Source organism: Gobius niger (genome assembly GCF_951799975.1).
Source record: "Gobius niger genome assembly, chromosome: 19".
Classification (NCBI taxonomy): Eukaryota; Metazoa; Chordata; class Actinopteri; order Gobiiformes; family Gobiidae; genus Gobius; species Gobius niger.
In genome coordinates, this window is record NC_136870.1 from 6,161,517 (window position 1) to 6,185,443 (window position 23,927).

At 42.2% G+C, this 23,927-nt stretch overlaps 1 protein-coding gene across 1 annotated transcript; it reads left to right on the plus strand.

The window, feature by feature from the left end:
* Positions 1-12,726: 12,726 nt before the first annotated feature.
* Positions 12,727-16,238, plus strand: LOC306979138 (protein Tob1-like). Its single transcript, XM_079577986.1, has 2 exons — positions 12,727-12,900; positions 15,055-16,238. Coding segments are annotated over exons 1-2 (1,179 nt in total). The 5' UTR covers positions 12,727-12,898; the 3' UTR covers positions 16,232-16,238.
* Positions 16,239-23,927: the final 7,689 nt, after the last annotated feature.

Consider the following 23,927-nt stretch of genomic DNA (forward strand, 5'->3'; position numbering starts at 1 on the left):
AACTGGTAGAGGATCATTTAAATGTGGTGGGGAAAAAAATCCTAGTGATAACAGTATTTTTTTCAAAAATAAATATAGTAAAAACCTCAAAATTCACTGTTCCAAATTATTATGCAACTCATCGTTTCAATACATTTCAAAGCTTGTAATTAACTGAAAAAGGTCATTTGTATTTGTAGCATTAGGAGGTCATATTTACTGAAATCAAAAGCTATTTCAATCAAAAAAATATTAACAGGTCAAGTTATATTTTACCATAGGAGACCTTGTGTGATAGCAGCTTCAAAATTCTTAAATCCATTAAACTTGTGAGTTTGTGTAGAGTTTCTGCTTAGATTTGTTTGCAGGATGTCAGAATAGTCTCCCAGAGCTGCCGTTTGGATGAAAACTGCCTCCCACCCTCATAGAAGTATTTTTTGTTGAGGCTCCAAAGGTTCTCAATAGGGTTGAGGTCAGGAAAGGAGGGGGTCCACATCATGAGTTTCTCTCCTTTTATGCCCATAGCAGCCAGTGATGCAGAGGTTTTCTTTACAGCAGGACATGGTGCGTTGTCATGCATGAAGAGGATTTTGTTTCGGGAAAGCACGGCTCTTCTTTTTGTAGCATAGAAGACAGTGGTCTGTGTGAAACGCCACATATGTTTCAAAGGTCATTTTCACACCTTCAGGGAGCCTAAAAGGGCCTAAAGGGGCCGACCAGCTCTTTCCCTTATGATTTTGGTCCAAAACATGACTCCGCCCCCTCCTTACTGACGTCACAGCCTTGTTGGAACATTGTGGCCATTCACCAACCATCCACTACTTCATTGAGTTGACCATCCAGGGTCACACGGCCTCATCAGTGAACAAGACTGTTTGAAAATGAGTCTCATGTATTTCTGAGCCCGTTGCAGCCGTTGCTGTTCATGAACATTCAATGAACAGTTTAGGGGAGGCCGGATAGAAGGTTTCTGCACAACTGCAGCCTCTGGAGGGTCCTACACCTTGATGTTTGGGAGACTCCAGAGGCACCAGCAGCTTCAAATACCTGTCTGCTGCTTTGTAGCATCTGTTCTCTTAATCTGATGTGTTTGTCTGGCAGAAACCGTCCATATTGTGCCTTTATCTGCACAAACCGGAGGGTGCTCTGAATCATCCACAAATCTCTTATCAGTATGATGATTACGCTTAATCTTTCATGAAATATCGAAGGTTTTCATACCAAGACCAAGGCATTCAACTATTTCACGCTTTTCATCAGCAGAGAGACCCTTTTTCTTTCCCATATTGCTTGAAAATGATGATCTGCAAAATAAAGTGGAACACACTTTTTCAGTAGTTTTTCCCTTAACTGGGCTTAACCTGAAAACTAATTATCCCGGGTCTCTGAGATTAATGTCAGTGATTCATAGAGCCCCGAGACACGATACCATCCATGAGTTTCATTATTATTGTTTATTTTTTTTACCTTTTTGACACAAAAATCCAATTTGCATAATAATTTGGAACGAAGTGTAGTATCAGCCAGACCTCAGAAGCTAAGCAGGGACGGGCCTGGTTGGTACTTGGATGGGAGACCGCTTGGGAACACCAGGAAGCCTAGTGAATGTAGTGAGTGAGTGAGTGAGTGGTGGTCAGATGGCGCAGACTGGTTGCCTCGCTTCCCTAGGGCAGCTGTGGCTACAAAAGGGATCCTTCGACCCTGGGTCTCTATAGCCTGTCCGTCCATTGGAGTGGATTTCTCCTTCTGTGGTTCTCCCCAAGGTCTCTCTTTTCTCCCGCTGGGTTTTTGAGTTTTTCCTCGCTGTGCTGGAGAGTCTAAGGACGGGGGACGCCCACGCCGCTCGTCACCACCTGCTGCCGACGCTTATTGGACATTATGTTATGCTCTGTTTTATTGCCTTTATGTTCGGTGCAGCCCTGATATTGGATACAAAACCATTGATTGATTGATAGTAGCTTACCGACACCAAGTATGGCGTGATCGAATAATGCAATGTAAAGCATCTTTGAGTGTCCAGAAAAGCACTATTTAAAACCAATGCATTATTATTATTATCGTTAGAGTCAATAATATCGTTTATCGCGATCCTTTCCGGCCTCAAGATATCGAACTTCAAATTTGTTGACACATGACAGTGCACAGGAGTTTACGATATCACATTCTGATTTGGTCCAAAGAAAGTGAGACGATCATGTCCAATTTATTATTTATTACAGCGAGAGGAAATGAAAACCTATTACAGAAAACAAAAAAGGTAAAAAAAAAGCCTTGATGGAGTCCAATCGTTTGTGCTTCTCTCACGTTGGCTATAATGTCATTTCCAAGCATCGCCTCATCAACACCACTCTGTAATGACTTCTCTGCGAGTGGAGCCCAAACAAGCCTGGGTCCATTCATCGGGAGGGCGTAGGGCATAATGAATTAAGCAACCTTTCCAGCCGCCTCCTCAGTAACCTGCTCAGAAGCATAAAGGGCTCCCAGAACCAAGAAGAGCGGCCACATGCTGTTTTTCTTCTGCTGCAGGTGCCACTCAAGGACAGACTAGCAGTGGAAGGATGAAGCCGCGGAAGTCGACTGCAGGCAGCGCGAGCTAATAAATCAATACGGGCGGGAAGACAAACCCCGCTCCCACTTCGGTGTTACAGTACGGAGTGGTGTGAACGTGTTGTACAAGCGATGCACGGAACATGTACTTTCAGGGAAGAAAGGACTGATGAACTCTTCACGGTCTCTCAGACATTTTTCTCGCCGAGTTTGTTTTATCGTTTGTGAAAAATCACCATGTAATGAGAGATAAGATTGGACTTTATTGATCTCACGATGGAGAAACTCTCCTGTTTTACAAGTTTATACAGCTGTGGATTTAAGACAGTTTGTATTTTCATCATATTCAATGCCTTAGAAGGACCATAAACATGATAGAACCAGGAAAACAACAACCAAAAAAAAAATCATCAAAATACATTTCCTGCACAATGTAAAGGGACAAAAGTGAAAATATGAATGAGTGAAGGTTTCAGACACTAGAGAGAATGTTTTTAGTGACCCTCGTGATGAGATTGAAAATACAGGCTGTAACTATTGTATATAAATGAATAAAATCCAGGCACTTTACTTGCTTTTCACATAGATTTGTAAGACTTTTCTTGGATTAATAGAAATCCATTTATAGAAAGCTGTGATGAAGGCTGTTTTCTTTACTTTAAGCATATTCAAATAAAAACGCATTAAAACATTTTTGAATTTGCTAACTTTAATACAATAGAGGTGAAGTTATATATCTGACCTCTACTGAGTGCGGCCCAGTTGTTTGTATATATATTTTTAATGTGGCCCTCAGTGAAAAACAGACATCCGCACTCTAGGGTTCTTTTTTACCTCATTGAGTATTCTGCGCTGTACCTGGGAGTCGTCTTTACAGGACGGCCACTCCTCGGAAGTGAAGCAACCAGTGACGTGCGGTCAGGGGAGGCAGGTGAGGCCAGGACTCATCAGTCATCCTGGAAAAAAAAAAAAAAAAACATTCAAAAATACAATAAACTTTATAAAAACAAGTCACTTCTCTTACGATGATAGGGATTCCCTGTGATTTTAATCAATCTCGTGGTTAAAAGATGCCCAAATGTTTTGGGTTGTGGATATTGTGTGAAGATGTGTTTTTGTTGGGCGCGCTGGTTTTCTATCACCTGGATAAAGAATCAGGTATAAGAACGACTTGTTTAAGCTGTTCATTTGACTTTAAACCATTTATAGACAGCTTTTTCCGAAACGTGGATCAAGATTTTCAGAGATGGTTCTGTAACCTTTTCCAGCTTTATACAAATCAACAATTCTTGATCGTAGGTCTTCAGACTGCTCTTTTCCTCGGTCACCAATGTGGATTATGTATAAAATGACCATAACGCACCACCATGTTTCCAAATGCCTGCAAAATGATATACAGTTGTGCTAATTTTGGTGGTTGTGTGAAACCATTTATGCTCAAACAACTGAGTTTGCTCTTTTTAAATCGTAATGAAAAAAGGAACTACCAAAATGACCCTGATCTGAAGTTTATGATCAAGAGGAATGGGCCGATTTACCATTAGATTATAAACAGAACCTTCTGCATAACTACCACAAAAGACTCCAAGCTGTCATTGATGCTAAAGGGGGGAATACACAGAACGAGGGTGTGTAAACTTTGCATCAGGGTAATTTGGGTACTTGTTATCTTTCATATTCTTTCAAAAATGCTCAAACATTGTATGTAAACTTTTGAGCACGACTGTAGTGATGTTGTAAAGGTTTTGAAATACCCTTGTAATAACACAAACACACCAACAATTCAAAATGTAAATGACTTATTCTCCTGTAGGTGGCTGGGTGTTTGCCAATTTGTCCAGGATTTGCATAGTATGTTGTTCACTTTGCCGAGAGTCGGTGCCAAACAGCCGAAAGTATAACGGACAAAGGCTGTATTATGCAAATGAGTTATCGCTAAACTGAAACTTTTCTCAGCGCAAAAGCTAATCTCCTTTAGGCCACTCAGGTCAACACTCCAGGCCCTGAGGCTGTTTGTAACAGAGTGAAGTAATGTTGCCTCAGAGTACATTTACTTTGGGAAGTGTAACTGCTTCTGTCTGGAAATGTCTCATACGAAGTTATCGTTGACGGGGGGAAAAAGTCATGAAGGTTTAGGTTCTAGGTTAAAAAACAAACAAGCATAAATGAGTGGTGTTTCCTGTTGGTTCACATTGCACTCGATCCGAGAGGCCAGTCACAATATGTCCGCCAGAATTGCCATTCCTTCCAATGTGTTACTATGGTGATGTCCTATCTCCAGTTTGTTAAAGATCTTTGGTCTCATTGGTCTCTCTACATGTCCTGCAAACCCTACTGGTAACACTTTACATTACGGGCCGGTAAGTCCTTGGTACTTACAGAGGTAGTTCTAGATACTTACCATGGTGCTTACGGTGGTACTTACAGTGATACAGTGGTAATTCTAGGTACTTATGGTGGTACTTACAGTGGTTCTCACAATGGTACTTATGATGGTACTTACAGTGGTAATTCTAGGTACTTACAGTGGTACTTACTTACAGTGATACTTACAATGGTACTTATGGTGGTACTTGCAGTGGTTCTTACAATGGTACTTATGGTGGTACTTACAGTGGTTCTTACAATGGTACTTATGGTGGTACTTACAGTGGTTCTCACAATGGTACTTATAGTGGTACTTACAGTGGTTCTCACAATGGTACTTATGGTGGTACTTAAAATGGTACTTATGGTGTTACTTGCAGTGGTTCCCACAATGGTACTTATGGTGGTACTTACAGTGGTTCTCACAAAGGTACTTATGGTGGTACTTAAAATGGTACTTATGGTGGTACTTACAGTGGTTCTCACAATGGTACTTATGGTGGTACTTATGGTGGTACTTAAAATGGTACTTATGGTGGTACTTACAGTGGTTCTCACAAAGGTACTTATGGTGGTACTTACAGTGGTTCTCACAATGGTACTTATAAGGGTACTTACAGTGGTTCTCACAAAGGTACTTATGGTGGTACTTAAAATGGTACTTATGGTGGTACTTACAGTGGTTCTCACAATGGTACTTATGGTGGTACTTAAAATGGTACTTATGGTGGTACTTACAGTGGTTCTCACAATGGTACTTATGGTGGTACTTACAGTGGTTCTCACAATGGTACTTATGGTGGTACTTACAGTGGTTCTCACAAAGGTACTTATGGTGGTACTTAAAATGGTACTTATGGTGGTACTTACAGTGGTTCTCACAATGGTACTTATGGTGGTACTAATGGTGGTACTTAAAATGGTACTTATGGTGGTACTTACAGTGGTTCTCACAAAGGTACTTATGGTGGTACTTAAAATGGTACTTATGGTGGTACTTACAGTGGTTCTCACAATGGTACTTATGGTGGTACTTAAAATGGTACTTATGGTGGTACTTACAGTGGTTCTCACAATGGTACTTATGGTGGTACTTACAGTGGTTCTCACAATGGTACTTATGGTGTTACTTGCAGTGGTTCCCACAATGGTACTTATGGTAGTACTTACAGTGGTTCTCACAAAGGTACTTATGGTGGTACTTAAAATGGTACTTATGGTGGTACTTACAGTGGTTCTCACAATGGTACTTATGGTGGTACTTATGGTGGTACTTAAAATGGTACTTATGGTGGTACTTACAGTGGTTCTCACAAAGGTACTTATGGTGGTACTTAAAATGGTACTTATGGTGGTACTTACAGTGGTTCTCACAATGGTACTTATGGTGGTACTTAAAATGGTTCTCACAATGGTACTTATGGTGGTACTTACAGTGGTTCTCACAATGGTACTTATGATGGTACTTAAAATGGTACTTATGGTGGTACTTAAAATGGTACTTATGGTGGTACTTACAGTGGTTCTCACAATGGTACTTATGGTGGTACTTACAGTGGTTCTCACAATGGTACTTATGGTGGTACTTAAAATGGTACTTATGGTGTTACTTGCAGTGGTTCCCACAATGGTACTTATGGTGGTACTTACAGTGGTTCTCACAATGGTACTTAGGGTGGTACTTAAAATGGTACTTATGGTGGTACTTACAGTGGTTCTCACAATGGTACTTATGGTGGTACTTACAGTGGTTCTCACAATGGTACTTATGGTGGTACTTACAGTGGTTCTCACAATGGTACTTATGGTGGTACTTAAAATGGTACTTATGGTGGTACTTACAGTGGTTCTCACAATGGTACTTATGATGGTACTTAAAATGGTACTTATGGTGGTACTTAAAATGGTACTTATGGTGGTACTTACAGTGGTTCTCACAATGGTACTTATGATGGTACTTAAAATGGTACTTATGGTGGTACTTAAAATGGTACTTATGGTGGTACTTACAGTGGTAAATTCTAGTAACAATAGTGGTACTTCTAGGCACTTATTGTGGTACTTAAAGGATACTATAGTGAGAATTACCAGGTATGTACTTCTAGATACAGTGGTAACTCTTAGTAACGAAGGTTGTACGTCTTGTTTTCCCTCATGCTGATTTATGTTGTTTTATAGTCACACTATCCTAGAAATGACTTCTGTATGTAGAAGTACCACATATACTACTTATGAATTGCTGCTGTAGTATCCTTGAATTACCAATAAGTACCATCGATGTATCACTGTAACTACTAGAAACTATCACTCAAAGTACCAAAGTATATAGAAGTACAACCTTCATTACTAAGAGCATTACCACTGTATCTCTTAGTAATGAGAGATACAGTGGTAACTCTGTGTCTCCCTAACCCTAATCCCAACCCCTAACCCTAGTACCACTGTAAGTACCACTGTAAGTACCACTATCATTACTAGCAATTACCACTGTAATTACCACTGTAGGTACCACGGACTTACCGGCCCGTAATGTAAAGTGTTACATCTGCATTTAAACATGTTACAATGCTGTTCCTATGTTTCAGATGATATGCTTTGGTCACAATTTGCTATAAATCAACTTGGGTCAATCCTAGGGTGACCAGAAGTCCCACTTCTCCAGGGACTATCCAAGTCTTGAGATCCCTGTGTGCCATGTGAATTTCTCCAAAAACCATTGACCTGTTTTACCATCCTATTTCGGAGAGCAATCGAGATTTGGTTCCTCTGCTCCTAAACTCCTTTTGTCCCAGTTTTTCCAGGAGGAAACTCTGGTCGCCCTATAGCCTTTAATCGCGGAGAGAATCTGATTGCTGAATAATGCATTAGCAGTCTTAAGGCGTACATCGACATGGACCATGTTTTCGCCCTTGTGCTTGAGAGGGACTTGCTCTACAGACTACTCAAATGAATTAATATTGACCCGGACCGATGCTGAGACGAAATCGACAACATTGCTTTGTCTTATCCAGAGCGCTCGCAGGGAAGTGCACGTCATCTTAGCATATGGGCCAAAGTCAAATCCAGTGGTCCGTACACTGCGCCACCAGCCGATGTCACAAAGAGCGACACCGTAAATGTGTAGAAATACTTACTGTAGGGAAATACTTACACTCGTGGTAAAGGATGTTGGTAAAAGGAGAAAAAAGGAAGGTGGGATGAAGCGAATAAATCAGATTATATTTCTGTCAGGCCTGGATTATGTGCGTAGCGACCAGTGATGCTGGCAACGCGCTGCTTTTAATCTGACTACTTTTTTCAAGTAATCTAACGCATTACTATTTCCTAGCCGGTTATCAGATTAATGTTACTTTACCAAGTCACAGTGCATTACGATTTTGTCAATTTCCTGTGTAAAAACATATATTAGCTTTCTCCTTGTGTCGCAAAGAGTGACGTAGCGTGTGCGACAAGTCACGTTTTCAGCGTGAGGAGAGAGATGCACGTTTTCTCATTGGAAATACTACATTGTCACTATTTCAGTTTGTGTCGGATAAAGATAACAATAGAAAAGTTCGCTGTACACTGTGTGCTGTCAACAAAGTGTCATCGAGCTTCAAAGACACTCTGAGTGGCAGTCAAAACTTACAGTGAGAGTCTCACCAAGTGATGCGAAGCAAACAGCTAACGCAGGAGGAGGCGGTTATTGTCAGAGTCAGGATCTGAGGTGAGGCACGGCCATAATCTTCGTGGAAATGTGGAAATTTGTTAAGCTACAGCACAAGGTGAACAGCAGCGCATTCAATCAGACTCGATCAATAGCAGTAATGTGGCGCCCTCTAGTGGTCAAATACCCAAACAACTGTCGATTAATCTCACTATAATAAGCACCACACTAAACTCGCTATAATAAAACAATCAGTTGTCGAACCTTCTTCCCAAACCAGGTAATCAGTTAAGTAACTAAGCTACTTTTTAAAGGACTAATCAGTAGTTGGATTACTTTTTCCGACGTCTGAGTGAATGCTGAGTGAGTGAGTGGCCGGTGGTGGTCGGAGCCGGTGCTGATGTGCAGCCTCCCCTCACATTCCAGATGACTATTGAAAACCATCGACGACAGAGCTGTGCAACTGTTTGAATTTGAATAGACTGTGTTCAAATTATGGTCATTCTCACTTATGATGCTTTTTATTAGACCGGACAAGTCTCCTGTAGCATAAGAGCTAATTGTTTGGACTTCATAATCTCTGTATTTTATTATCATCATATTTGTTGTTTACATGTTTTTTTTTAAGCAATCAAGATATGATTGCACTCCCTTTGCCACATGACACTCCTAGATGGCTGAGTGCTCACATGAACAAATGAAAAGTGCTTAAAAACCATGAAATTGTATTATTTCCGGTTATAAACTCAGAAAAATACCAATCCATCAGACGTCTAAGAGTAATATTAGAATGCCTGAGTAATCCATAATAGGAGCTTTGAGGCAGAGGGTCATATGACATTTCCAACGGCCTGTCTTTCCTCTGTGTGTAATTCATGTGTGTTTATTGTGCAAACGCAGGCCATGTTAGGTAAGAGCAGGCTGTGGCGTCAGTGGGGGATAAGCCATTCACTGCACAGCTGCTAATAACAACAACCAAAGAGCGCAGCCGGGACCAAACCGGAGCGAGCTGAAGAAAAAAAAACCTACTAATTCTGGACCGAGGAGTCAGGAAGCGATGGACTGAAACAGGCACAGGCATCATTTAGTCCAAATCAACATGACCAGTTATACAGTAGCCAACCAGAATTCATATATATGTATAAGTATCTTAAGTTAGAGCATCAAATTCAGTTCAACAACAGGGGAAAGAATAACTGTGCTCAATCTTCAATCCAATTACTGGAACATTTTTCTTCCAAAACAGAGAAATACGGCTTCAGCAACTCCGACAACGAGCCGCTGCTGCCAGAGGAGGAGCGAGAACATGAAATGAGACTTTGACCATAGATGTACTTGTTTAAAATGCCAATAACTGCATAGACAAAACAAGTGTCATTTTCATATTACGTTTTATAATTGAAAGCTAAATCTGTATAGCTATAAATGATAAAACGTACTAATAAAAAGTAACAATGAAATACAGGTGCAAGAGCTGGTGAAGACTTTTATTCAAGCTCCTCCTGCTGGCATCTGTAGGAATAACTTATTATAAAACTAGCTTTCGGTTTCATTTTACATCGTGGTTTACAGCTTCAGCGTGGCCTGATAAACACACTTTGAGCAAAACGGCTCAGAACCGATATAGAGTTGGATTATGGGCTTTAAAAATGTGGAAGTTTGGGGCTCTAACAATGACGTAGTTGTTTCCAGGAAGCACAGAATGAGGCACTGACACCGTAGAAGAAGAAACGGCTAAACTAAACAGCTTTGCACGAGCATTACTCATGCATGAATGTGGTGAAGCTTCTTCCATGGAACATCATTATAACATGGTTTAAAGGTCAAAAAAGTTAATATTTGCATGATGACTGTATTATTAATATTATAATTACTACGTGAGAAGCCGAGTACTTCGACCAAGCCGTGCTGAATAGAAGCGCGCTATATGGTGCGTTCATCATGGTGCCATAGCCTGCAGTCAGAATTAAAGGGGCAAATTCGAGAGCCTCTTCGTTGTATAACATAAAATATCACTGCTGAGGTGGGCTACTTGATGCTTTTTAAGCCTCGATTATGCGTGTGTCTGCTTTAACACGTATGGTAATTATAAGACTCCATCTGTTTGTGCTGCTGAATGTTACCAGGCCAGGCGGGGAGGGGTCTTAGGTTCTCTTACAGCCGGCCCAGAGAACATTAAAATGTCATATAGTGAGGAGTGGGAGACACAGCCAGTGACAGGTGTGTCCTTCCGCCGCTCGGGCTTGCCGCCGTGGCTCTGTTTATACTCCCGGGCAAGAACATGAAAGGCTGATTTATCGCCGCGCACACCTCCATCTGGCAAAGGGATTGTATCAGATGCCAAAAAACCCTCTACTGAAATGTTTCGCGCGAGTTTCGCAATTACAATTTGATTCGTGATTTACATTTTAAAACCAATACTCAGTTCAGAGTACACATTTTTAAAAGGGGAACATCCTGCAAATTTGACTTTTTGGAGGTTTAAACCATGTAATAGTAGGGCTACCTTAAATGGTTTTGAGTAATCCTTCTACTTCTACTGCTGAAGCGCTCTGATTGGTATTTCCTGGATTCTGTTGCATAACAGCTATAACCCGGACGTGCCCTCCGCATTTTTTGAAGTCGCTAAACAATCACCAGACCCGTTTTAGGGTGTGACTCACTCATTACGCCACCATTGATATGCTAGCATGTTGTTGGCGAAAATGGAGGCTTGTGTTTTGTTTATTATCATTGGTGACTTCTCCTGTTGCCAGAGAAGGACCAGATTTAGCTAATGCCAATTTCCATCTGCCCATCCAATCACACGCAACTCTTCCGACGATGTTAGAAGTACAAACTACTGGGTTAGAATGTTGTACACATGTTATATAAGATTATTAGATTATATAACATATATGCTCGCAAATAACTGGACACCCCTATAGACACCATTACCACAGCATGTTTCCTTTGGTTTCATGCACATTCTTGAAGCTTCTTGAAAACAGTGTCAAAATGAGGTGAAAACGCAACAAAAGAGTGAGAAAAACATGACACAAACGCAACCTATGAATAACAGAAAAGTGACAAAAATTAGACCAAACAATTACAAAAAAGGGACAAAAATTTGACGAAAAACGAACAAAAAATTCATGAAAAGGTGACAAAAAAATGGACAAAAAATGGACAAAAAATTGATTAAAAGTAACAAAAATGTGATGAAAAAGTGACTAAATTTGGATGAAAAGGTGACAAAAAATTTATAAAAAATTGATGAAATAGTGACAAAAATGAGATGAAAAAGTGACTAAATTTGGATGAAAAGGTGACAAAAAATTTATAAAAAATTGATGAAAAAGTGACAAAAATGTGATGAAAAAGTGACTAAATTTGGATGAAAAGGTGGCAAAAAATTGATAAAAAATTGATGAAAAAGTGACAAAAATGTGATGAAAAAGTGACTAAATTTGGACGAAACATGGACAAAAAAATGGACAAAAAATGGATGAAAAAGTGACAAAAATGTGAGGAAAAAGTGACTAGATTTGGACGAAAAGGTGACAAAAAATGGACGAAAAATGGATAAAAAAGTGACAAAAACGCCAGCAGAAAAGTGACATAGAAGCAATGAAAAGAACTGTCGAAAAAGTGACGCAAGGGATAGAGAGAAAAAAAATCTATTTAGATGACATTTGTGGGTCTTAGCTTTAAAATGAGGCCTTACTCTGGCCTATAGGCTGTAACATTTTAGATTTGTGTAAAGCTGAACTGCTACTTGGTTAATGCAGGGGTTAAACGTTGATATTTCATTGCCTTGTGGTGCTACTTTAAGCTTAATATCGGCTCTACTGCATGACTGTCAAACACTTCCTTCTTCTGGGGCTCTAAAGCACGTTCCAGCTCAGCTCTCCCTCCAGAAAAGTAGTCCGCTCGCACATGAAAGGCAAAGCACTACCGTAAATAGAACCCAGGAGTCCACTGACGGCGAGCCCGGCCAACCGCGCGCCGAGCTGCCGGCGGGGCGTGCGTGACGTCAACGCGCTGGACCAATCGCGGCGCCGTGCTGGGTGTTGACCTCTGCGAGCCGCATCACCACCTCCCCCGTGTCCCTGGCGGAGGACGCGTATAAACTCTCCGCAGCGGAGTTTTAAAGGGCAGAGTTGTAAAGGCTCCCAGGCCGTGGGGAGTGCAAGTCGGCGTCGGACACGCAACACGGATGATTTTGGGCTTTCTTTTTTTTTAAAACAACCCCCACCACAAAACACCGTCGCCTGGAGCGCGTTAACACTGGCAACGTTTTATATCCTCATCTTGTGGCCGTAAATCACTCGCGGAAGCGGATTAACTCCTGCAAACGGAGCTGCTGGATTATTTCCCATGTAAGTATTTCCCGTGGCCCTTATCCATCGTCGCGATTGGACTCGGATCTGCGCGTTTTTCGGGTGTCAAAACGCGCGCTTGTCAATAGGATCGAGCGAATCCGTGATCCGTAGTACAAACAGCGGGCTCTGTGATAACGTGACGACGCTGTCATCGATCGATCCGGGCCGTCGATCTGCGCTTCTTTTATCGCCGTCGTCGATGGTAAATGCAAATGCGACGTCCCTTATGGTGTTTTCTTGGCGTGTCATCGCACCAAAAGAGCGTTGATAAAAAAAAACAGCTGCCGGGGCTGATCATTAACCCTGAGCAGTGTGGGCAACTCCTCGTCTCCGTGCGCGTGCTTGAGATCACACCCTCCATCGCGTTCGTACATCGGCCCTTTTGCGATGACAGGGCAGGCGAAAGCAATGTTATTTTTTTTATTTTTTTTTTGCTATGCGCGCCCTGAATGCGAATCAGAGGGTGTTTTTCCCTGTGCGGTAGGGAGCTATAAGCGCCCCCCCCCCACCACCCGCCCCCTCCCTCCCTCCCTCCCTCCCTCCCTCAGGCCGTGGATGGACTTTGAATGATCGTTATGTAATAGCAAATTCAACGTCGCACGCGTCGTACGTGATCCCGGAGCGGAGGAAAGCACGAGAACAGCCCTGTCAGAAAAAGGACACCCACTTTTTCTATGGGCTGTGGGAATACTGGACGTCTGTCTGGGCACGTCCAGGGCCGGTTCTAGAGCTTTCAGGGTCCCCATGCCATGCTATTATTTTTTTTGGGGGGGGGGGTTGAAGTCAACAAGACAAGCAGGAAGACAGATTACAATTTGTTTGGGTTATTACTTATACTAGTCTAAGCATTTTTCTCTTTAAATATTTTGAAGTCCGTGTTTTTCAGATGGTTTTCAATGTGTTATCAAGTTACCGCACCCAAGCAACTCCCCCATGGATCGATAAGCGTAAGCCTGAACTTGGCAGCCCCCCCCCCCCCTCGCGATTGTTTTGGGCCCCGCTTACGACCCGCACAGGCTTCTTAAAAACGGTTCCGGGGCACGTCCGCGAGCCCGTCTAAAGCCGCGGACGACTGTTATTGACAGCCGCCCCCCGCCCCACCTGCCCACCCCTTCCGCAGAGGTCACCCCTGGGTGCCCTGTCACCGGAGCCGCCTCGGAGAGAGAGCGCTCTGCTTGCCTGCCTGCCTGGGAGTGCTCCGCTGCTGCTGCTGCTGCTGACACCATCTGAGTCAGTGCAGGCTGTTATTTATAGCCGGGTTATTGTACAGCTGAGATGGAGCAACTGCTGCAGAGAGGGGGGAAGTGAAGCGAGCGGGGCCGAATGCTGAGCTCCACAATTTCACCCCAAATGAGATGTCCCCAAAGCAGCACCTATTATCCCCCCCCCCCCCATCCCCTCGTCCCCATTGTTTTTGCAAAGGTGGGACACATGGAGAGTGTTGTTTTCTTGTCGCATAATGAGTGGGGCTGTTCGGAGCGTTCCTGCCTTTTACAGTATGATTAGTCCAGGCTTAAGGCTCTCTCTGCCAATAGCCAAGTATGCTAACTAAGCTGTAAGGCCCGCTGCAGAGTGGATCAGCTTAGCATTCCCCCGGCTAAGTTTAGCGTCATCGGTTTACTTGTGGGAACACCTGAGGTCAACAAAATATAAATAATAGGAGAAATGAGCGTTTCATTCATGTTGGGTGCAGCGGCGAATTGGTTTAGAGTGACTTGTTGATGATTAAAAGTAGCCCAGCACAGATTATAGAACGGGCAGCACAGCAGTTCCATCAAAATGACCTAAAACAATGATAATAATGGATGTTGTTTGTTTTGGACACAGAAATTTCCTTCAGGACAGATGAAAGAAATACTGAATTTTTATCAGAGGACAGTCTAAAATATGCCGGCTGAGGACATCTTGATAGATAATATCATTTGGAGTACAACATTTTTCAAAAACAAAGCAAAATTAGTTTGAAAAATCCCACAAACACAACATGAAACAATTATTTGACGAATTCACCATGAAAGTAAACATCGTTGCATCTCTACTCATCTAATAAAGATTTAAATATTGCCGGACATTTCACTTCCAGTCTAAATCTCTACATGGATGAAACACAAACGTATCACTACTAAACACTTGCTTTTTTTTTCCTTCCAGGATTGAAGAACTGAACCCGCTGAAGGAAGGATTATCCCCCTGGGCCACGGGCACTTCGTCCGAACTCTGTCACTACACTGATCACTGCTGCCTTGGAGGTTTCTGCGACGCTCAACACAAGCCACCCTGTGACGCCACTGAAGCAGCTATGCAGCTTGAAATTCAAGTAGCACTCAATTTTATAATTTCCTATTTGTACAACAAACTCCCTCGGCGGCGCGTGAACATCTTCGGCGAGGAGCTGGAGAGGCAGCTGCGGAGAAAGTACGAGGGCCACTGGTACCCGGATAAGCCATACAAGGGGTCGGGATACCGCTGCATCCACGTGGGGGAGAAGGTGGACCCCGTGGTGGAGCAGGCGGCCAAAGAGAGCGGCCTGGACATCGAGGACGTGCGGAATAACCTCCCGCAGGACCTCAGCGTGTGGATCGACCCCTTCGAGGTGTCCTACCAGATCGGGGAGAAGGGCCCCGTCAAGGTGCTGTACGTGGACGACAACAACGAGAACGGCTCGGAGCTGGACAAGGAGATCAAGAACAGCTTTAACCCGGAGGCGCAGGTGTTCATGCCCATCAGCGACCCCGTGGGCGGCGCCTCGTCCGAGTCCAGCTCGCCCTCGCCGCCTTTCGGTCAGTCGGCCGCCGTGAGCCCCTCCTTCATGCCCCGCTCCGCGCAGCCCCTGACCTTCACCACCGCCTCCTTCGCCGCCACCAAATTCGGCTCGACCAAAATGAAGAGCAGCGGCCGCGGCAACAACAACAACAACAACGGCGGGGGCGGAAACAACAACAACAACAACGGCAGCGGCAGCAAAGCGGCGCGCACCTCCCCGACCAATAACCTGGGTTTGAATGTGAACACGCTACTGAAGCAGAAAGCCATGTCCGCCTCCATGCACTCTTTGTACAGCTTGGGACAGCCGCAGAAGCCTTCGGCGCTGTCCCCCAACGCCAAGGAGTTCGTGTTCCCCCCCAGCCTCCCGGGGCAGGCCAGTCCCGGGGCCGTTTTCCCCGGGGAGGGCTCCCTCGGCCTGGGCCACCTGCCGTACAGCAATGCCTTCGACGTGTTCGCGGCCTACGGAAGCCTGAACGATAAATCCCTCGTGGACGGCCTCAACTTCAGCCTGAGCAACATGCAGTATTCCAACCAGCAATTCCAGCCGGTTATGGCCAACTAAAAAAACACAAACAAACAAACAAACAAACGAACGCACCACTGTTATTTATGACTGACTGAACGGCTCAAAGTGAAGGAAAAACATAACGCGCACATATATAAAACCGGACTTTTTGAAGGAGTTCCAGTCAAAGGAAAAAAAAGAAGCATGTGCCCAAGGGTGATCTCTCGACAGCGCCCCCTTGAGTTTATTTTCGACTCGTAAGCTTGTACAACCACATCCAAGCTCGGTTACTCGACATGCATCGTTGTTTTTCTTTTCCTTTTTGCCAACTAAGCACAAAGTTTTTTACTACATATTAAAATACTGCAAAAAATGAGAAAAAAAAAAAAGAAAAATACAAGCTTCAAGTTTTGGCCTCTCACAGTATTTTACAGGTGGTAAGGCAAGGCAGATTTTTATGAATTGGCACTACTAAGTGGGGTTACTTGGTCTTTTTCTAATTGTATAATTTAATTTAGTACAGAGTTTGTATGATATCAGAGTATATATATTGTTTCTATGACATGGTGTTGCATTTATATCTTTTTACTACTCCAGTGATCTGTGATGGCTGCAGCAGCTTTTCCTTATTTTTTCTTTTTTTAAGAAGATAATTATTGAATAAATCCATCTTTAAAAAATACATCAAATATTCTAAAGATTGTGTACAGAGTATTCCTTAGCGGTGGAACTCTAAAGTGTAGGAATATTTGCTTTTTCTCAAAGATGAATTGTATTTTCTGTTAAGAGTTTAAACAGATTTTTGCTATACTATGGACAAAATGTATAATCGTATGAATATTAATTTTGTACCTACATTGTGCAATACTTGATAAAAATACGGTATAACAAAGTATTTTGAGTCAGTGTCTTACATGTCAAGAGGGACTGAAATAGTTTATATTGTTAAGTTTGTATTAAATGCTTACAAATTATATGCTTGTCTTTATTTTTTTTAATTTCATATTTGCAGCCTGGTCTTTTTAATAAAATAAACTACAGTTAAGCAGTTTCCGCGTACGTCTTTATTGCACAATGTTTTTAGACTTTTCCTAATTGTTTCAATCCTGCTTTGAATAATATTATGTTACGTTGCCAGAATGAGAAAATGAATTGGCTAATTCAGTATCCAGCTGTTTTAATACTAAATTGCTTGCATAAATCACAACAAGACTGCTGCTGACATTTGAGAATACAATTGATTTTTTACCAAGTTTTCAAACATTTGCAACCTTTTTAAAGATGTTACTGCATGTAAGGCAGCTCTAGCGTATGGGGGGCAAGGGTCATAGCGCTGGCTGAGAAGTCCCTTGTTAAATGTTGCTAATGCTAACGATAACAGGCTTATGGTACTCTGGTAGTCAATGTACAAATGCAAGGCTCAAAAGGTCAACTTTGTTTAGCATGTAGGCTAACAGGGCTTAACATAAGCACTAGCCAACTAGCTAAACCATAGTGGTAGGTTTCTATTTTGGCTAGTAACGGCCTACTTAAATATCTCATTTTGTTTAGGCCCACAATAAAGAAGGCCCTATACTAGGTCTAGCTGTGAATTTTTTTCTTGACATAAAAACAAACATTGGCTTGTATTTGATCAAAAATAACCAAAAATTGCATTGTTGTATAATACACAGTAAAAACATTTGTAAAAAAAAGACCAGCTAATGTCAGTAGTTCTTGTTTTTTTATATTAGCCAACAGATATTAAGACTAGCTTAGCTTCATGTTATGGCTACACTGTAACATTACCTTGATACATTGTACCTAGCTATATTTAATGTTTTATTATATTATGCACCTCCAAAATAGCGCTATGACATCACGATCCTGAATTCTATCAGTAAGCATGAGATCATAGCAATAATAAACTCATGGAGGTTTTAAAAGGTAAAATACTGGAGTTGTTGTTCACATTAAAACTCTTGAATACTACTGTGTGTTAAATATTTACCAGTTTTGACTCGCTAGCAGCTTACAGAGTTGTTCCACCGCTTTTTTCCCTTCACTTTTGATACTGTTTATAGCTAATGTTAAAATGCATGCTAGCACCTGCAAACATGGCGGATCTCCATGGTAACAGTGAACTCTATACATATCATCCCATCGTATTATGCAACTCATACGCACAAGTTATTACACATTGTTACATAGCGCATTACTTTATACTTCATTTGGCAGGTGCAATGTTTCAAGGGTCGTGTAAAAATAAAGTGTCACCCATCTGACACATTTGGCTGCATGTAAATTGGGTGACCAGACGTCCCGGGTTACCCAAACAAGCTCAGCCTTTTTTTTTTTTGAAACTTGAAACTTGATGACTTTTGGCCATGCGTGCATCAGACATGAAGTGAATGAACCAATAAAAAGCTTAAATGTATCAACTTTTACAAACAGTTAAAGGCCATTGTGTCCCGACTTTTAATGTGGTAAATCTGGTCACCCTATGTGTACAGCATATTTCACTACAGGCCTATTTTTTATGACATGTAAGCTTATTCCATCACACTCTCAAGGTACGTTTTATCCGAGTTTACGTTGGCCATGTGATTGGATGTGACACTTCACGGCTAAATTAGCAGGTGCCAGTCTTGTGTCATTGGGGTTCGGTGCCCTGACTGTGTAACCGATGTTCTGTAACCCGACCCGAGGGGCACCACCGTGTCCGCCGCTCTGCGCTCCTGATAAATTTAGCCTTGTCATTTTGACGGGTGAGCACATCCACGTGACTTGTTGACAGAAGAGACAGGTGGCTCTCTATTTCTGACTGATTTTTTTTTCTTTTCTGTATCCGTCATGCCATATTGAACATGTTTACAGTTCAACAACCCCCTGTAATCACATCCCACGCTTTCCGACGTCACGTGTGCGAGCCTGCTGTAATAAATGAATAAACAAGCCAAACATTCACTTGGATTCAAAGTTCGAGCTAGCTGCTTAAGCTAATCAGAGGTCAAAGGTCTGGAGCCTAAACCCTTCCTTGTTATGCTAGGCACGCTGAAGCCGCTACGCTAACGATGATGGCCCCAAATTTGGACTCAAACTTTTAAATAGGCATAGAGGTTTGGGCCTATATCAGGTTTAAATTCTAGTTTAGACCTTATTGTTGTTGTCTTAATATCTTTCTTTGGCCCTTTTTAGTCTGGATTTATGCCCGGTTTAGCCGTAGATGAATTCTCGTTCTTAGTCCTGTTCAGTATTTGTTCTGTACTTTCTTGGTGGATATCTGATTTTGCTCCGGCTCAAATGGTAATTTAGTCTTGGTTTAGTCTTTGCTCTTGTAAGTCCTGCATGGTTCACGTTCAGGTCGTCAAACGTTTGTTAAAGGGAATAGATGCAAGTTGGTCATTTTTATGCTCACTACTGCCACCTCAGGTCTTATGCGTTACTGCACCTTCTATATTAAGCTCGTGCATGACGGCACTTCAGACCCGAATTAACACCTTTTTGAGTGACAGTGCAGGATTTTAGAGGCAGTTGTGGTGAACAGGTCGACATGGCTGGAACATGTAGTGGGAGGAAAATTTTAAACTCTGTCCCTTTAATAGGCTATATCAAATGTACAGACTAGAGCCTTCTTTTTGGGTTTATCCTGGGTGCGATCGTGCGGTAATTCTGGTTTGTATTAAAGTTTAGTCCTGAACATGGTTTTTATAACCTGTTTATACCTGGTTTGGTCCTGGTTTGGTCCTGTTAAGGTCCAGGTAGTCTTTGGTTGACCCTAGTTAGTCTGAACTTGAAGGCCTGTCATGTTATACCTTTGCAGTCTGGCCCTAGTCCTCCTGGTTTCTTTATTTTCATAGTTCAGTTTGATCCTAGTTCTTAGATTAGTCCTGGTTTAGTCCCGTTATGGTTCTTAGTTTGACTTTCCTTATTTCATAGTTTTACTGGGAAAAGGGTGTACATTTAAATCAAATGTTAATGGATAATCATCTGAGTAAGTGACACATGAATCAGTTATAGTAACTGGACAGAATATGCAGCAAGAATGTGGATTGTCAATGTACAATCCAGTACATTCAGCAACTGTTATAAAACTGTATATGGGCGTGTTGTGTCTCTGCTGTGGACTCGCAGGTGAAAACACTCTTAGGGCGTTTTGCAGCGTTTGCTGTGTTATGTAACTACATGCAACAAGGCCGCACATACACATGCACATGCCGCTGTCATAGCGACAGTGCCTTAAAGAGACACATCATTGTTGGGAAAGAGTTGTTCTTCAAGGTAGTCTATTTTTGGCTTGCCTTGCCTATACAAACTATTTTCCAAGAGAAGACTAGTTGAAACAAACAAACTTACTGCTTCTTAGGCATTTGGGAAACAAAATCTAAGCTAATCTAAAACTGCAAATGCATGACAATGACTTTCACCCATGTACGTTTATTCAGTATTAACTTTAATGACTACTTTTTACTAGAGTAATATTATTTTTCAAGTACTCTTTCTTGAGTAAAACATTCAGTTGCTCCAATGTGTGTAAAACTGTCAGCGACAAAAGCTCAATGTTGACGTGAAAAACAAACAATTACTTAAAGTGATAGTCTGTAAGTTTAAATATTTTACAAATTGAATAGATTGTGTATAATTGACCGCCTGGGTCTGAGTTAAATGTAACATAAGTAATATTAAATCTATATATTTTTCAAAGTTGATTTCAGACACTAATACGAATCCCCGGGATATCACTTTGACCAATGAGACGAGCTTTTCCTGTAATCTGGCTTGTCAGGTCCAATCAGGAGAGAGGGGGAGGAGCTGTTCCTGCTTTCCTCATGTTGCACACTAAGAAGGGCCTTTCTGGTTAAAGAGGGGAGGAGTTTGATTGTTATTTTCAAATTTCACTCTATCCCTCCTCACTTTGCAAACTTACAGACTATCACTTTAAAACCTCAATACATTTCGTTGTAGCTCATCTTATGGATAACTCCTTTCCTCCAAATGTTTTGTTTTCATACGATCAAAGCATAAACAGTAGCACAAACAGCAACGCGTAACATTCTCAAAGATGTATTTATTACATTTAGCCCAATGGGAGACAACACAATACAATTTGAACAACTTTTGCTTTGATTCCTTTAACGTGATAAACAAGTGATTATTTTTTATTTAATTTTGACTGTTTTTCCATCACTTTGTGTCTTTGTTTACCTGTTCCAATGGGTCTGATGAATAATACAGGCTGCGCAGTCAGTCATCCGGCAAGACAGCTTCCCATTGTGTGCGCTGGAACAAATTGGGTCGAGCTGTTCCGAAACTATTTTAGTCTCCCGATCTTGAATGGCGGCTTCACAATAGTCTTTTTAGCGGCTCGCTCATAGAAAACAATGACCACACGCAGGCAGGCGCTTGAGCGTGGTACCGCTGTACTGCGGTCCAGGGCTGCGCGGTATGTCGATGGTTCGGCGCCATCGCAAAGTTTGGTGAAGATTCAGATTGACACTTTTTTTTTTCAACCTAAAACAAAAATGGCTGTTATTTCAGGACCATTATGGACTCTGCAGTAAAAAAAAAAAATCAGCTGAACCCCACAAAAACACGGCAAAGACAGACAAAAGCATCACGTAAAACAATGCAGAGCACAGAAAAGGGCAAAAAACACAGCTGTACCAAGAGACAGGGAAGCCTCCACCTGTTGGATCTCTCCCATTTATCTGCACAGGGTCATGAGTTACAAGGCCTTTTGGGTCAACCAACATTTCTTTGGTTTTGACCACATTTAAAGGGACAGGGCACCGTTTTTCCATACTGAGATATGTTCTTACCTGAGCTTAGACGAGTTGATGCGTACCTGTCTGGTCTTTGTGCCCGTGGAAGAGCTTGGTCGCTTCTAACTTCACCCCGTTTGGAGCTATAGGAACATACTGGCAGAGGCCAAATCTAAAAACATCTTTGGTCTTTTTGCATGTCTGAGGGCACACAGATCTTCCATACTGAGATATGTTCTTACCTGAGCTTAGACGAGTTGATACGCACCTGTCTGGTCTTTGTGCCTGTAGTGTGGTAGCTTCCAACTTCATCCCCGTTTGGAGCTATAGGAATACATTGGGAAATCTTTGGTCTATTTGAGTGACTGAGCACACGCACAAAGACCATACACATCAACTCGTCTAAGCTCAGGTAAGAACATATCTCAGTATGGGAAAAAACAGTGGCCTGGTCCTAAAGATAGCGGTCCTCGCACCACGACTTGAAAACTTCGACCTCTTTAAAGTACTCTGATGGCCCGTCTTCAGCCTTCAGTTAGCTAATAATGATTGCATCATCGGAAAAAATAAAATAAAAAATTATACGGCTCTTCACAACGTAAGTAGAACGCTCCATTGATTTGAATGGGATTTTCCTACGTTCTACCGGTCATTATTTTCTGATAAAGGACCTCTGAAAAAAATAATAACCGCTGCCAATGGCAACGGAGTTCGTGCTTTCATATCACTCCGCACGTACGTAGCAGCGACACTATCTCTGTCCCCGTCTCTGCGAGAGAAGTTGGGGGAATTGCTCTTGAAGTTAGCGGGAGTCCGACTTTCAACTTACCCAGAGATTCACCACCATTGCTCCACCTGCGCCTTCAACTAAGTAGCTAGGCTAGCTACTAGCCTTGCTGCTTCTAGCCTAGCCAAACTTTGCCAAGCAATGCGCAAACTTTTGGGAACTATTTGCCGCGGAAGTCATTAAATAAACCTTTCAGCCTTCAAAAAAAGTGTACGAAGTTTATGTTGTGTGTGTTCAGTTGGCAAATAGCCGTATAATATTCAATTCTAATATTCTATACATTATCCCTTACTTACTTGGCAGACTGCTTTTACATTCATTTGCGTCCAAGGTGAAAAACATGGGAGAGCCAACAGCACCTTTTTAAAGGAACAGACCACCGTCTTTACATACTGAGATATGTTCTTACCTGAGCTTAGACGAGTTGATGCGTACCCGTCTGGTCTTTGTGCGTGTGCTCAGTCACGCACAGCGACCAAAGATGTTGTCAGCATTTGGCCTCTCCCAGTATATTCCTATAGCTCCAAACGGGGTAAAGTTAGAAGCGACCAAGCTCTTCCACGGGCACAAAGACCAGACAGGTACGCATCAACTCGTCTAAGCTCAGGTAAGAACAGATCTCAGTATGGAAAAACTGCAATCTGTTCCTTTAAGTCTTGTTTCTTCAAGATTTGATTAAAATACACAAACTGCGTACACCTTTTTGCATAGATTTAAAAGCCTTTCCCCAAATTTGTCTTGTTTTCATATGGGAAAAATAATGTTATAAGCGACGGTGCTGACTGCAACATTCAGGAAAGACAGTCGTCAAATCTTTCTTTTTTTTCTCATATCAAGGAAAGCTGGTCACGTTCAGACATTGTTTTAGAACCGGTTTGATCATTGGTTGGTCGGAGTTGGATTAAGCCTAGGTTTATTTCTGTCCAAGACCTGATTTAGAGTTTAAACATGCTTTAGTTGTATTGTTGTCATGGCTAGAAACATATTATATGGCTCATGAGCTGAGTCCTTCTCCAGGCCCAGGTTAGTGTGAAGTCAGTCCACTGGTTTAGTCCTGGTTTCCTGTCCCGAGTATGGATAAAAACACTTGGGCTGGTTGTTTACGGGGCATGACAGCAGGTCCGCAGATGGTGCTGACGGTCTCTCCCTCTCCGTCTCACGCCCACGTTGCCAGTGACGACCTGTTTGTTTTCCATGGGTGTTCCCTGGAATGCGTCGGTGCAGA